At 28.0% G+C, this 15806-nt stretch overlaps 1 protein-coding gene and 1 long non-coding RNA gene across 2 annotated transcripts in view; one reads left to right on the top strand and one right to left on the bottom strand.

Moving 5' to 3' along the window:
* LOC139425000 (uncharacterized) overlaps positions 1-15806 on the top strand; it is a 133800-nt gene that overhangs the window by 60131 nt on the left and 57863 nt on the right. The gene's annotated exons all lie outside the window — the stretch shown is intronic.
* The window catches only part of LOC107446297 (paired mesoderm homeobox protein 2B), an 80437-nt gene that overhangs the window by 44671 nt on the left and 19960 nt on the right, over positions 1-15806 (bottom strand). The window contains exon 2 of the mRNA XM_016060907.3: positions 14485-14681. Within this exon, the coding sequence (XP_015916393.1) occupies positions 14485-14681 (197 nt within the window). The remainder of the gene's footprint in view (positions 1-14484; positions 14682-15806) is intronic.

The raw sequence follows: 15806 nt of genomic DNA on the forward strand, positions 1-15806 counted from the left end.
GTTAGTCTTAAGAACCAATTCGTTTTTTTAATACATTTCGATTCATTTTCTATCCGGCATTGAATGGTTGTTGCTAACGAGGGTGAATACATTATTGATTAAAAATAAAATCTTGATAACAAATAACAGATGCACCGAAACGTCATTACTTTCCGGTCCCCCTAATAGCTATGAATATCTAAATAATTTGAGTCAATATCGCAACCAAGAGTTTGACTTGTTTAGCTCTTCCTTTTCATTGGCGCGAATCTGAATTATTTACTTGTAAATCGAAAAAAACTCATGAAATTTGCATTTTGTAGACTCATCAACAGCAATTTGTACACTGCAAAACACTATAGCTTAAAATGTATATACATTTCGTATTTTAAAGTATAAATATATCTTTTATCATGAAACCTTATGAAGATTCAAACTTTGACTCATGAATATTAATTCCACACAGCACACAGTTAATTTTTTTTTTAAACCCAAAATTTGTAAAATCTCTGAGTATTTCACATGTTTAATTTTATTTTTTCAATTACTGCAACTTTTCGTTAAGTTATCAATTTCTGTATGAATATTAGTAATCGATTTATAAAGACTTATCCTATAATTGTAATAATAATCGACATCATAATAATCGACTATCCCCAGAAAACAGCAATAAATATCTAAACAAAAACTTGTGTCAATATCATAACTACGACTTTGACTTGTTTAGCTTTTTACTTTAATTGGCTCGCATCTAAACTATTTACTAGTAAAACTGCAAAGCTATGAGGAATGTTAATAAAATAGTTGTTTTCGTAGAGGCACATCATTCTGAAACATTTCTCTTTGAAGCCATTTAATTGATAAGTGGGAACCCCTGTGTCACTTCTTCAAGAATGTGCACATTAAGTGTTAAAAATGCATGATCCTTGGGCAAGCAGCAGCACAAATCTACCGAAATATCCAGCTAAAACTTAAGTACAGTGCTAAACCCTAAGTTTTCTCTCGTAGACTCATCATCATAATAAACGCGAACATTAAAAGAAAATGCGTTTTCGTGGTAAAAGCAGGTTGAGAAAATTCGTTCTAAATTCTAGAGATGCTCATAAAAATCCTTTCGAACACCTCATCTGTGGAAGCAATTTCGCTACATACGTGATTCTAAGCTAATGCTTCTTTCTCGCCGCCGTACCCTTACACACTGCCGCACGGAGTGTCACCTGAAAGCAGGTTCTGGAAAACTTCCGAATTTTGTTTTTAGAACACTACTGGCATAAGAGCGAAATAATAAACAAGGGCAAATATTAAATAAGTGAAAGGTAGCTTTAAAAAAAAATCAATTTTATATTCTGAAAAGATAAATAATTGAGACTCTAAAGCTTGTAAAAAACTATAACATTTCTTAAAAAATACAAATTTAAATTGTCTGAGCTTATAATCTTTAAAATGTTCTAATTTCTTTTTAATAATTTTGGTGGCTTTTTTTTTATTTTTTAATTTCTTAGTAACAAAATAACTTGAAATCTCATTGTATCAATATTCGTTAATCTTAACTCAATAAGAGTAAAAAGCGCCGATATTTTCCCGGTATTGGTCCTATGTAGAATTGCTAGGTTAATCTAATATTTCATATTAATTATTTAGCCAATATCGGCCCTGTATAGAATTGTCCATATTTCTCGATATTTTAGAACTACTTTTCAACTAGTATCGGCCCTATGTAGAATTGTTATTGCCCTATATTAAAAGGCATTCCAGGACCAATATTAAAAAAATCTAGACAGCTCAATATTGGTCCCTCGGTGCATGTAGAACCCATATAGAGCAAGTTTTGAGTTCAACTGAGCCTAAGGTAAAATTGTAGCTGGGGTTAGTTGTAAATAATAAAGTGTGCATGCATTTCCAGCTATATTAAGTATTTTTCAATCAGTATAAAGCAATTAAAGTTATAATTTAGAATAAGTTAAGTAAAAATATGCAAAACACTATTTAAAAGAAAAACATCAGAGTGTTCTGTTGTGTAAGGAGATTAAAATGCAGATTATACATATTTTTATGAATGGGCTTTCTATAATTAATTATAATTTTTATTTCTCTCCATGCTCATCATTTAACAAATAATTTTTCTTTTGAAAAATTGTCATATCCCTGTGGTTAGTGAAGTAAGAGAAAATAAATTTTCTTTTTCCTTCTTTCTCTTTTTTTTCTTTTTAATGTTTCCAGTAACGAAAATATCTTAATTGATCAGCAGCGTCATAGAAAGTTCTAAAATTTAAGTGCAGAGAGTGCGCTAAAATATTTGTATTCAAATGTTATACTTGGTTGCTTATTTTAAAATACAACCAAGGTTAATGCTATAATACATAATAAATTTATTGATCTGCTAAAAGAATATGCTGAAAATTTATTAACGGAAAATTTAATCAGTGAATATGAAAACTAAATTTATGAAAATGAAAAACAAGCTAATTATATTTTGCTACATTGAACAGAATTTCGACTGCATTTTTTTAAATGTTTGGTTTGTTTTTGTCTGGAAGGCTAAAATAAATCTACCACACTAATTCTGGGGTGATATATGAAAACATCATCTAGAGGATAATTCTCCCTATTGAAAATAAAATTACTTTATTATTAAATGAAAAATTATTAACAGTTATTTTTGACCTAAACAAAACAAAAAATTTAAAACATCTTTATTTTTTTCCACCTAAAGAAACTCAAAAATTAACATTTTAATTTTTTTTTTATCTAACATCTTTTTATCACTGCGCATAAGATTTAAACCAGTTTTCCTGTAAATTCATTTGCGTGCAGAGTTGCTCACGAGCATTTCCTTTGCGTCGTCCATTCGAAGGCTATAAAATTCTTCGCAACTAATTTAAACATTTTTCGCTGCTCCTTCCAGAAGAGTACTGATATGGACTAAAACTCATAATGTTGCATAATAGATTATTATAGAGCCTTTTCCAACCTGCTATGTTGTATTTTACAGAGTGAAGATTGTCCTTTTTGTAAATCATTTGGTTGTAAATGAAAATGAGGAATTGTCGCTCCATTTGCAGATCGAAATGGAATGCACCACTTGAATAAAATGGAAATGAAGTTTTTTTTAAATGTTTATGGTCTATAGTTCGAATTTTTTTTATGCCGTTTGAATGTTATGATGAAAAGGTTTCGCTTAAAACATTAGATTTGTCATATTGCTGCGTAATAGATTATAATAAAGCCTTTTCCAACCTGCTATGTTGTATTTTACAATGGATTACTGGGACTGTCCCTTTCGTAAATTTTTTGATTGTTAATGAAAATGAGGAATTTATGCTCCATTTTCTGATCGAAATTAAATGCTCTACTTCAACAAAAAGAAAATGAAGTAGTTTTTTTTTTNTTTTTTTTTTTTTTTTTTTGGTCATATTTATAGTTTTTGGTTTGAGATTGTATTCTAAGATGTTTGGATGCTTTGCTTAAAGCATTTTCCACCTAAGCTGCATATTTCTTACAGATTAAATCTGAGAGTAGTATGTGTTTAAAAGTGTGTGGTGGTAAATAATTCAAATTCAGATTTTAATAAATTCAATTTTAAACATTTCTGCAGTTAGGAAACTATAAAACGGAAATTGGATTTATCATATCCAATTTCCCTTCAGTTATTTAAATGGAATAAATCTCAATTTCACTTTGAACAAAAATTCGAAAGAAACAATGTGAAAAAATATTTAATTAAGCATAACATTTCAATTTCAGGCAGTCTTTTAATGGGCAAAATAAAATAAAAAATGAAAATCTAAAAAGCTATTGATCTAATAATCAGATTTTCAATACTAACATGCATTTGTTTTTAATATCTAATGCAAAAAAGTTTTACCGACGGGCCAACATAAACATTTTTTTAAATTTACAAAAAGAAATAAAATAATTATTCCAATAAAGTTGTTAAAACTTTTTTCCTGTTTGCAAAGCTCTGCTCATTAAACTTTTATGTCTATTATTGCTCCACCGCTTTTCTTATAAAATTATTTTCCTAAAAACGCTGACTAAACATTAAAAATTTTTACATTTTTTCATGTTCAATAAATTTAAACATAAAATAAGTTCTTTTTAATTTATTATTATATCTAAATTAGTATCTTTTTCTTACGCTTGAAATATTTCTATTAAAATTGTAGAAGTTTCACACATTTCCATTTTTCAACTCTTGAAGTTTTTAAATACTGCGCTGCCAAAAATAGTAATAAAGTAAAGCACGATAAGATATTATTCTAAAAATACACGATCATAGATGAAAATGGCAAACAAATTTAAAATTTAAGGAGAAAAATTAATTTAATTTCTCAGTGTGCATAATGTTTTTGTTAAAACAAATTTCACAACTTATTTAGTTTGTGAATTTTTACATTTTTTAACACCGTTCTGTATGAAGTAAAACATGAAAAGTTTTTACCTTTGCAATCTAAAATTAATTTTATCACATAAAATTGTTTATTAAAATATAAAAACTACCCTGGTGTTAAAAAATTGTTTTATAGGAATCTGAAAATATAAATTATTTGTGATGTACCGTTTTCATTTTCAAATATTAATTATTAATTTTATTAAAAACAGAAAAAGAATACTTCGTATTTTTTTCTTTTTTTTCAATTAGTAGTCTAAGTTTTATATCATAACTAAATCTCTCTTCTCTTCTTTTCTTTTTTTAACAAATATAAACCACACACTCATTTATCTTACAGAGATAGCAACCATAACTTGTCATAATATATCACAGTTATGTGATATTATTTTCATTTTTAAATATTGATTATTCCTTTTCAAATAGCTGACTAAAAGCAAAATAAATAAATAAATATTTTGTGTATTTTTTTCAATTAGTGGTCTGAGTTTTTCTCTAATAATCAAATCTCTCTTCTATTTTTCAACAAATGCAAACCACACACACCCATCTTACAAAGACAGCAACCATAACTTGTCATAATATATCACAGTTATGTGATATTAATTGTTTTCATTTTTAAATATTAATTATTCCTTTTCAAGCAGTTGACTGAAAACAAAGCAAAAAATATTTTTTATATTTTTTTTTCAATTAGTGGTCTAAGTTTTTCGCTAATAATCAAATCTCTCTTCTTTTTTTCAACAAATGTAAACCACACACACACCCATCTCACAAATACAGCAACCATAACTTGTCGTAATATATCACAGTTATGTGATATTAATTGCTTTCATTTTCAAATATTGATTATTCTTTTTCAAACAGCTGACTAAAAACAAAAAAAATTATTTTTTAAATTTTTTTTCAATTAGTGGTCTGAGTTTTTCTTAATAATCAAATCTATCTTCTATTTTTCAACAAATGTATACCACACACACACCCATTTCACAAAGACAGCAACCATAACTTGTCATAATATATCATAGCGATGTGCATGGCCGTGATAGCTTTATAGAAGACTGAACAGAATCAACCCTCAGGACTTCCCTCCCCCCCTTTAGAGAGTGTGTATATATATATGGTGAATATAGATATATGACCAATAGTTCCAATACGGTGGTTATTGTCCATAGAATAATCCACCCCACACTATTCAAGAAGCCATCTGTTACACGCTGGTATAGATGATTTCCGCTTTAGAGTGTTATAGAAATAAGTGGTAAAGGGGAGTCTGGGCCTGCTTTAATCTTTAGTTTAGGGTGTTTGTGGGGTGATATTAAGCTTATTAAAGTGTTTAAATGTATAAATTATGCATTAATATATTTCATTATATTCAAATAAAAAGAGAAAAAAGTAAGATGCATTTTTTTTAAACTTTTAGTTCGAAGTTGGAATATATAAAAATAATCATATATAACATATTTTAAAACTTCATTGCATAATCACGTAAATCAAAATCTTATTTATTAATGTTTATCCTACGCTGAGAAAAAACATATGGTTAAACCTACCAAAATATGGTAAAATTTTTAGTGTTTGGGGCACCAGAAAGCTCGGCAATTTTCACCGAAGAGTTTTGGTAATGATTTTGGTAAAATTAGCAATAAAATATTGTTTTATAATATGCAATTAAATTTTGTAAACTTGGTTAAATTTGGTAATTTTTCATACCTTTGAGCATGGCATGAAAATCATTTATTCGATTACATTTACTTTCCAATTTTTGCATTCTTTATTAAATGTGTGGTAATAAGAACCATAATTTTCAAACCCAGAATTTCAGTTAAACTGTTATCATATGAACGGAAAAATTTCCAAATAAATTAGTCAAATACCGTGTATTTTGGTTTTATTAACTATAATTATGGTTTTCTGTTACTAGGAATATCATCACCGTAAAGTAAGGTAAATTTGAAAGAAAAAAAAGTTCCTACATGCATGAAAGATATTTTTAAGTGGGAAAAAGGTCTTATAATTTACAAGTGCCTATGATAGTAAAATAAAGGAATTAAGCAATGAAATTATGTAATGAAATATATTTTGCAGTGTTTAAGGTAACTAGAAAAACTGAGTTTGTGATATTAAATTTCCTCCTTATTACAGGAAATAAAATAATGTATATACAGCTGTTTATTTATTTATTTATTTTTTGAAGACTCTGTCGCCATTTTGAAATATTCTCTTTTTAGGGAATAATAAAGTATTTTTATAACTAAGCATAAACAGTCAACAACTTATTTTTTACTTACTAAAAAAAGGAGTGGGGGGGGGAAAGGAAAAATCAACTTATTCGAAACACACAAACTCGACATCTAATTTTACTGTACGAAAAATGTTCGTTTTTTAAAAATCAAAAGTAGAAAAGCGTTTAATATTTCATTGCATTTTATTTTCCCCACATTTAAACATAAACATTCTATCGAGTAATTTTTATTTTTCAAGCAAGACAAAAGAAGCAACAAATTAAAATCGAACAAACTTGTTATCTTGTTTTTACTGAACGAAAAACATCGTCTATTTTTCGAAAAATCGAAATCAAGCCTTTATCATTTTACTTCGTTTCAGCAACGCTACATGTAAACATAAGAAGTCTACTACCAACTTCTAACAATGCAGGAAAATCAACAAATTCAAGATAAACAAACTTGACTGCTAAGTTTACGGTACGAAATATGTCGTTCGTTTTTTGAAAAATTAAAATATAGAAAAGAGTTTTAACGTTTTATTGCATTCCAATCCCACTGACATCAAAACATAAGCAGTCTACAACGAATTTTTTCTCCCTAACATGACCAAAATAAGCAAATAAAAGCAAGAAAAAGAAAAACTCAACAATTAAAAATTTACTGTATGAAAAATGTCGCCCTTTTTCTAAAGATCAAAATTTATAAATCAGTGAATATTTTATTGTTTTTCAATTTCACTTACTAAATCTTAATATAAACAGTCTAAAGCAATTTCCTCTTTCTAACAAGAGAGAAAATCAACTTATAAATAAACAAACTCGACATCTAATTTTAATATACGAAGAATGAGGAAATCCATTTAACAATGAATCAAAATCTAGAAAAGTGTTTAAATTTTACTGCTTATTAATTCCACTACACTTATAAAAAAATAGTCTACATCAATTTTCTTCTTCCTAACAGAGCAGAAAATCAGGCAAATCAAGTTCAAAACAATCAAACTCGAAATCTAATTTTACTGTATGAGAAAAGTCCTTCCTCTTTCGAAAAAAATCCGAATGTAAAAAAGCATTTAATATTTTACAGTGTTTCAATTCCACTACATCTAAACATAAATAGCCTCTAGTGATTTTCCTCATTTTAACAAAACAGAAAATAAAATTCAAAACATACAAACTCGACATCTAACTTCACTGAGAGAGAAATGTCGCTGGTTATGAAAAAATAAAAATCAAGAAAAGGGTTTAACATTTTAAAGTGTTTCAATTCCACTGTACCTAAACATAAACAGTCCATAATGCATTTTTCATGTTTCTAACAAGGAACAAAAATCAATAAATTCAAAACAATGAAACTTGACATCTAGTTTTACTGTACGAAAAATGTTTGTTTTTCAAAGTTCAAAATCTAGAAAAGGGTATATTTTTTCATTGTGTTTTAATTATTCTATATACAAACATAAGCGGTCTACAGTTTAATTTTTATTTTTCAAATAAAACAGAAGAATCAACAAATTAAAATCAAATAAATGTGACATCTTGTTTCACTGCAAGAAAAGTCTCGTTCATTTTCCGAAGCATCAAACTCTAGAAAAGCCTTTATCATTTTATTTTGTTTCAATTATACTACATCTAAACTAACCATAAAAATTATACAACCTAATTTTTCTCTTTCTGAAATGCAGAAAAGCAACTAATTCAAAATAAATAAACCGAACGACTAAATTTACTGTACTGTAAATGTCGTTCGTTTTTTTTAAAATGTCAAAATCTAGAAAAGTCTTTATTATTTCATTGTGTTTCAATTCCACTACATCAAAACATAAAAAATGATTTTCCTCTATGTAACGAAACCAAAAAATCAGCAAATAAATAAATAAAAATAAAAACTCTACAGTTAAATTTATTGTGCGATAAATGTTCATTTTTTCTAAAAATGTATACCTTGAAAAGCATTTATGCTTTATTGAGTTTGAATTCCACTAACTACATCTAAAAATAAAAAGTCTAAGAACGTTTCCTCCTTCTAAGAAGACAGAAAATCAACAGATCAAATTCAAAACAAGCAAACTAAGCATCTAATATCACTGTACGAAAAATGCTATTCATTTAACAAAAAATCAAAACCTGCAAAAGTGTTTAAAGTTTTATTGCATTACATTCCACTACATCTAACCAGTCTACGAAAATTTTATTCTTGCTATCAAGACAGAAAATTAACAGATCTAATTCAAGACAACCAAACTCGAAATCCAATTTTATTATACAAAAAAAGTCTTTGATTTTTCCAAAAAAAAAAAAAAAAATTTAATCTAGAAAAGCATTCAATATTTTATTGTTTTCAATTCCACTACGTCAAAACATAAACAGCCTTCAGAGATTTTTCCTGACTCTAATAAAACAGAAAATGGACAAATTTAAAGCTAACTTTACATCTAATTTTACTGCGTTCGTTCTTCGAAAAATCAAAATATAGAAAAATGTTCAACATTTCATTGTGCTTCAATTAGAGTATTTCTAAACACAAGCAGCTCACTGCGCAATATTCCTCCTTCTAACAAGACAGAGAAATCAACCAACTCGGCAGCAAAGTTTACTGCACGAGAAATATCTTTTGTCTAAATAATTGCGCATTTAATTTAATAGAAAACAGCTTGATTTTTCCTGACAATCTAGTGTCTTACCAATTTCATTCCAGTAAACATTAACTCAAAATGTAGAAAATCAAATATGTGTGCGTAAAATCAAAATTTGGAAAAGCATGTAATATTTCGTCAAGTTTCAATTTCACTGACTTCATCAAAACATAAACAGAAGATAGCATTTTTCCTCATTCTAACAAAACAGAAAATAAACAAACTCAAATTTTGAAGAAAAAAAATCACCATTTAATTTTACTGTTTTTGTTTTTCGAAAAATTGAAATCTAGAAAAACGTTTAATAGTTCATTGCATTTCAATACCGCTATTTATAAACACATAGTCCAGGGCATAATTTTCCTCTGTCTAACAAGACAGAAAAATCAACAAATTCAAAAACAAACAAACTCGACAGCAAAGTTTTGCTGCATGAGAAATATCTTTTGTCCAAATAATTATGCATTTAATATAAGAGAAAACAGCTTGAATTTGTCTGACAGCCTAGAGCCTTGCCACTTCCATTCTAGTAAACATTAACTCAAATTTATACACCAACCCCTGAATCCTCTCTCTCTCTCTCGTATATATATAATAACTGGTCTAACACACTATATTGAAGATGCTCGGCTCATTAGACAATGATTAACGAGCGTGCTCTGACAAGATAGGAGTCTGCATGGGTGCCCAACTATTGTCACGGGTGAATTGTGGGGTCGGGTCTGTTGTACTTCAAACCCCTTGATCGGACTTTTGATAAACTTGTATGGACAGAAATGGACGGTTGTTATTATTCTGACACTGCTTTGTAACTGCTAAGTTATGAGGATGATTATTTTTACCAAAAATCGGGATAATCTTGATGGTATTAAAACGATTTTTTATTCCAAGTTCTGATGGAAAGCCGTTAGGAATCAAGATCGTCTGCTTATTATTATTATCATTNTTTTTTTTTTTTTTTTTTTTTTTTGTGCAAGAATATGGATGCCAAAACTTTTGTAGGAAAATTTCAGAATTGACGATTGCAAATTTCAGGATAACATGAATAGTATTAAAACGATTTTTTATTATACGTTCTGATGAAAAACTGCTTAATATCAAGATCGTCTCTTTACTTATTTATTTTGTACGAGAATATTAATGTCAAAATGATAATATCAAAATGAGAATATGAATGCCAAAATGATCGTATTAAAACAATTTTTTATTCCAAGTTCTGATGGAAAGCCGTTAGGAATCAAGATCGTCTGCTTAACTTTTTTTTTTGTACAAGAATATCGATGCCAAAACTTTTGAGGAAAATTTCAGAATTGACGATTGCAAATTTCAGGATAACATGAATAGTATTAAAACGATTTTTTATTATACGTTCTGATGAAAAACTGCTTAATATCAAGATCGTCTCTTTACTTATTTATTTTGTACGAGAATATGAATATCAAAATGAGAATATGAATGCCAAAATGATATGGGAATATGATAATCTTGATGGTATTAAAACGATTTTTTATTTCAAGTTCTGATGGAAAGCTGTTAGGAATCAAGATCGTGTCTTAATTTTTTTCCCCACAAGAATATGGATGCCAAAACTTTTAAAAATTTCAGAATTGATGATTTCAAATTTTATTTTTTTACTGTTTATTTTTTTATAATGATTTTAAATAAAGTTACATATGGGTTTCCAGGAGTAATAACTGTGTTGAAAACTATAGTTTTCTGTTTAGTAGATGATGTTGAACTTTTATACAAACTAGAGTTAAAATTACTCAGTACTTACTTTTCAAAAAAAATTTAAAGTATACATTAGTTTGATTCAATTTTTGTTACATTTTAATTCAATGTTAAAAGTTATAAAAGTAATAGTGTTTATTTATAATAAAATGCCCCAGTTGGGTAGCTTTAAATAAAAACATAATATTAAAAACTTCATCAACTTCAATAGGAACTTTTTGTGGAGCTAAAAAAAAAAGAATATGAAAAATACATATCAAATTTGATTAAAGCTATGTTCGTTTAAAAAATATAAAAAAATTTGTATAGAAGTCATAAAATTAATTATTGTTATAAAAATATCCTTAAAGATAAGAACAAGAACTGCTTTTCATTTCAGATTAATAACAATTTAGATTTTATTCCAATTAAATGGTGGCTGTGATCTCTGTATTAAACTTTGTGTGCATCAAAATGACGCTCATGTATAAATAGATAAGAAAAATATATAAATTTAATTAAAGTCTTAACTTAAAAATAAGTTCTAATTTTTATTTTATGCATTTAGATTTTATTTCATACATTAGAATCTAATATTTAAATTCATAATTCGATCTCAATTTCGATCTAAAATTTCGATTACTTTGGTGTTAATTGTTTGAACAGATTCTCTTACTTGAAGTAATAGACATGTTTCTAAACAGCCTAAAATAAGAGTTTTGATATTACTCCTCTCAGTCTAATACGAAAGCAAGTGGAACTGATTTATAGCGATTTTAGCCTGAAATATTAAATTCTAGTAGTCGCAGTTGTGCCAAATATTTTGGATCTAATATGCGTCTCCCATTCTAAAATGAGAACAGGTGGAGCTGATGTTGTGTGATTTTGAGATAAAATCTAGCAGTAATATTTATGTGGAATATCTTGAATCTAACATTTCGATTCAAATTTTGATCTCTTATGTTGATTGTTTAAACAGACTCTACTACTTGAAGTAATTGTCGGTTGTGATATTACTTATCTCAGTCTAATCCGAGAGCAATTGGAGCTGATTGATTGCGATTTAAGTTTGAAATATTGAATCTGGTAGTTATAATTGTGCCGAGAATCTAATATTTAGTTTCATGTTAAATCTAATGCTCATTTGTATTGTTATAGTAATAAATGGAACTAATTGAAACAATTGACAGGTCTCTAAATGAAGTAAATTCGAAAGTTTTGCTACTTCAACTAAAATTTCATTCAAGCAATGTTCGGGAGGGGCTGGAGAGAGTGATCGGAGAAGATAAATGACTCCATCCAACAAGATTCTTTGGAGTTGACAAGTTGTTCCGTTCAGAGTGACAATCCAGGCAACAATACAGCAATCAGAAACCGCCCACTAAGCCCACTTTCACACAACAAAGTGTGGGCCGAACCTCCTCTTCAAAAGCTGCACAGGAACTCATTATCCCAATCCGCATCCGTGATCAGTAAGACACGCGACCTGATACAAAAGGGCAATCAGTTGAACACATCGGGACATACCCGAAAACGGCAACGTACCTCAACACGCGACCACGCTGGACGTTTGTGGGGAATCAGTCATAGCCAGTGTGACAGTTTTTCTTTCAACCACAGCTGGTATTGTTGAGGCCGTGTGTACGCGAATCGTTGTTGGTGAAGAGGAACATGACTTTTTTGTGTGTGTGTGCTCTCGATTAGCTTTTTTGGGAGCTGGCAGAGTCGATCGTTTTTTTTATGCCTTTTATATTTGTTACAGATATAAATGAGCCTTTTTTTGGATCATAAAGTAGGGAAGTCAAAATGTTTTCATTTTTATAATAAATATAGCATAGAAACGATTCGAAAAGTTTCGAGTAAATACTTTATTAATCGTCCCTTGAAAGATATATATATATATATATATATATATATATATTAATANTATGATTATCGGGTCTCTACTATATATATATATATATATATATAAATAAAAAAAATATGTTACACTATTGACAATTTTGATAGCAAATCGTAGAAACGTCATTAATCAATAGCATGACTATGCCTTTTCATTTTCTAAATAGCTAATACTAATTCTTATTTTGAAATGACAAAAAATGTAATAAAAAATATGTAAAAAAATCAAATAAAAAATATGTAAAAAAAATTTTAATGAAAAATAATAAAAAAATACTAGTTTAAAAAACTATTAGCTTAAATTTTGAGTTTCTAATTTATTTATTATTTTGATCAACAGTTTAAGTGGTTTCATTCGCAATTCGAAGTAAGATACACAAAACACTTTTCCAAGTTACTATGTTTTGAAACTTTTACAATAAATAATGGATTTTTCATTACGGAAATTTTCAATTTAAATTGGATAGCAAGTGGAAAACACCTAATCATGTAATATAATAACATATCTGAATTTAAAAAAAAAACGCATTAAGATTCATTTTGAAAATACTATATAAATATTAAGAAAATGCTGTGATTGATTGTATGCATAATGTATCAGTATATTCTGCTAAGTCTTTAAAGAAGATAGTTTGAATGGAAATATTTTAAAGAACTTAATTTTGTCTAGTTGATTTTCTCACATTTTATAAAACGCCAGTGAATATGCTCTTTCATTAAATTCTGAAATTGTTTAAAACATAATTTTAAAAAACTCTAAGATTAATGCATATATTTTTTAGAAATCAAACTATAGCAGCAGATAACTACATAAATTAAAATTTACGATTTTAACTCCTTCGATAAACAATAATTCATTTGCAAAAAATGAATTTTATCGTGCCATTTCAACTGTTAAATGATTCAGAAAGATTTTATGTTATATAAGCACTAAATAATTTTTTTAAAAAAGCATTAAGTTGTTTTTAAAATGAAAAATTTTCAAAGTATTCTATAAAAAATTCCAGATAACATTACGGTAAGAAATACCGGTATCTTAGGTGTATTATCTATAAAATTAATTTTACCTTGAAATTCATTTTTGCTTTAAAATATTTCACCGTATATTTTACAGCAATAATCATTTAACTACAGTGATTCTATAATAAATAGTTTTGCAAAAATTACGATATGTCAGATTTCTTTTCCGTTAAATTTCACAGCAATTTGATCCTGAATTTTTTACAGTGTATTTTGAAATTCTGTCATTTAAAAAACAGTACACTAAATTTAGTATTCATTTTCTTTATTTTGTTTTTTATGTAGTGCTTATTTAAGGTCAAATCTTTTTGAACCACTTAGTAGTTGGAATGGCACTATAGAACTCCTCAATAACTGGAATATCAAGAAGGATACTAATTGTTCTGTTAAAAGACTGTGTTTGTTTCCAAACTGCAGTAAACTTTACAAGCACTTACCTCTAGCACTCGTACTAAATTTTGAAAATATGCTATTAAACAAAAACTTAAAGGTCCAACACTTTTTTAAGGAAAAGTAAAAGAAACAAAATATTGCACGTAATCTGTTCAGAAAGTATTTTGAAGATTCAAAATATTAAAAAAAAATAACGTGATTAATAATGGTGAATTGTGGTAACATACCTGTACCCTGGCTTCCGTTAAATCGGTTTTCATGGCTATTTCTTCTCTTGTGTAGATATCTGGATAATGTGTCTCTTGAAAGGCTCTTTCTAGCTCTTTCAGCTGAGAACTTGTGAAGGTGGTACGGATTCGTCTTTGCTTTCTTTTTTCCGTCAACACACCATCATGGCCGGTGTATACTTTGTATGGCAAACCACCTGCGTACAAGACATAATTGAATTAGTTAAAGCTGAATTGAATTAGTTATATCTGTATGTTGGAAATTTAAGCGAAGTAAAATCATATCCAAAAAATAATAATGGTTTGGGTAATTTTTCTGATGAATTAAACAATTTAATTTCGAGATATACGTAATGCTAACAGAATTATTGTTAACTCTTATAAGACTATCATAATTCTGTGCTTTTAAGTTACATGCGAAGTAGACCTGAAAATTTTAAATTTTCATTTAGTAGCCGGTGACCAGTAGACTCTAATAACTTAGTAGCCACTTTTTAGCAGCCACAAACCTAAAGAGTCGGTGACTGATATCGAGAAGGTCCTTTTCACTTAATAGTCATTTTCTGCACAATTTTTTTTTCTTGGATTAAATTATATTTTAAAAAATTCGTATTAGAAATGATCTACGGCTATAAAAAGTTATTTCAACAATAAAAGTAATATAAATACGTATGTGCAAACTTTAGTTAAACTTTCTGACTTTAAAGAACACTATTTAAAAGTATTTAAGGATTCAAAATACATTTAAAGTATAAATTATAGCTTTGAAATATGTGAATTGTTAAAGAAATATCCTTTCACATGAATTTTTTCCTCTCAAGTTGATTGATTCTGGAGGATCAAAATTTCGAATGGACGAACATTGGACATTTTAATAAAAATTCTGCTTTCCAGAATCTTTATCCATTGATGTAATTTTATCATTAAACACAATTTAAAAAAAGGGAGGAGTGACCGGTTATTTATTTAATTTAAGCCGCCACTTTTTTTAGTAGTGGTGAGTGGTTATTTTCAGGTCTAAGGCAAAGTAGTACGAAATAAATTCAGTTCGAAAAAATAATCATGTTTAATGTAATTGTGACCTGTAAAGAGCTAAAAACATGAATCAGATTGGCTACAATAGGGTATCCAAACTATTTTATGATAGATTTATTAGATGGTGGTGCTCTCATTTCTTTAACTTATTTTATTTACCACTACTTAATTTGAAATAAAATTCATGCAAGCTTACTTAAATTTTATGCGAATTAGTTATGTCGAAATTAAAGTGAAAGAAAAAGCAATTCTGTTCCATTAAACTTACCTATATAGATGCACCTACT

This window comes from Parasteatoda tepidariorum, chromosome 2 (genome assembly GCF_043381705.1).
Source record: "Parasteatoda tepidariorum isolate YZ-2023 chromosome 2, CAS_Ptep_4.0, whole genome shotgun sequence".
Taxonomy (NCBI): domain Eukaryota; kingdom Metazoa; phylum Arthropoda; class Arachnida; order Araneae; family Theridiidae; genus Parasteatoda; species Parasteatoda tepidariorum.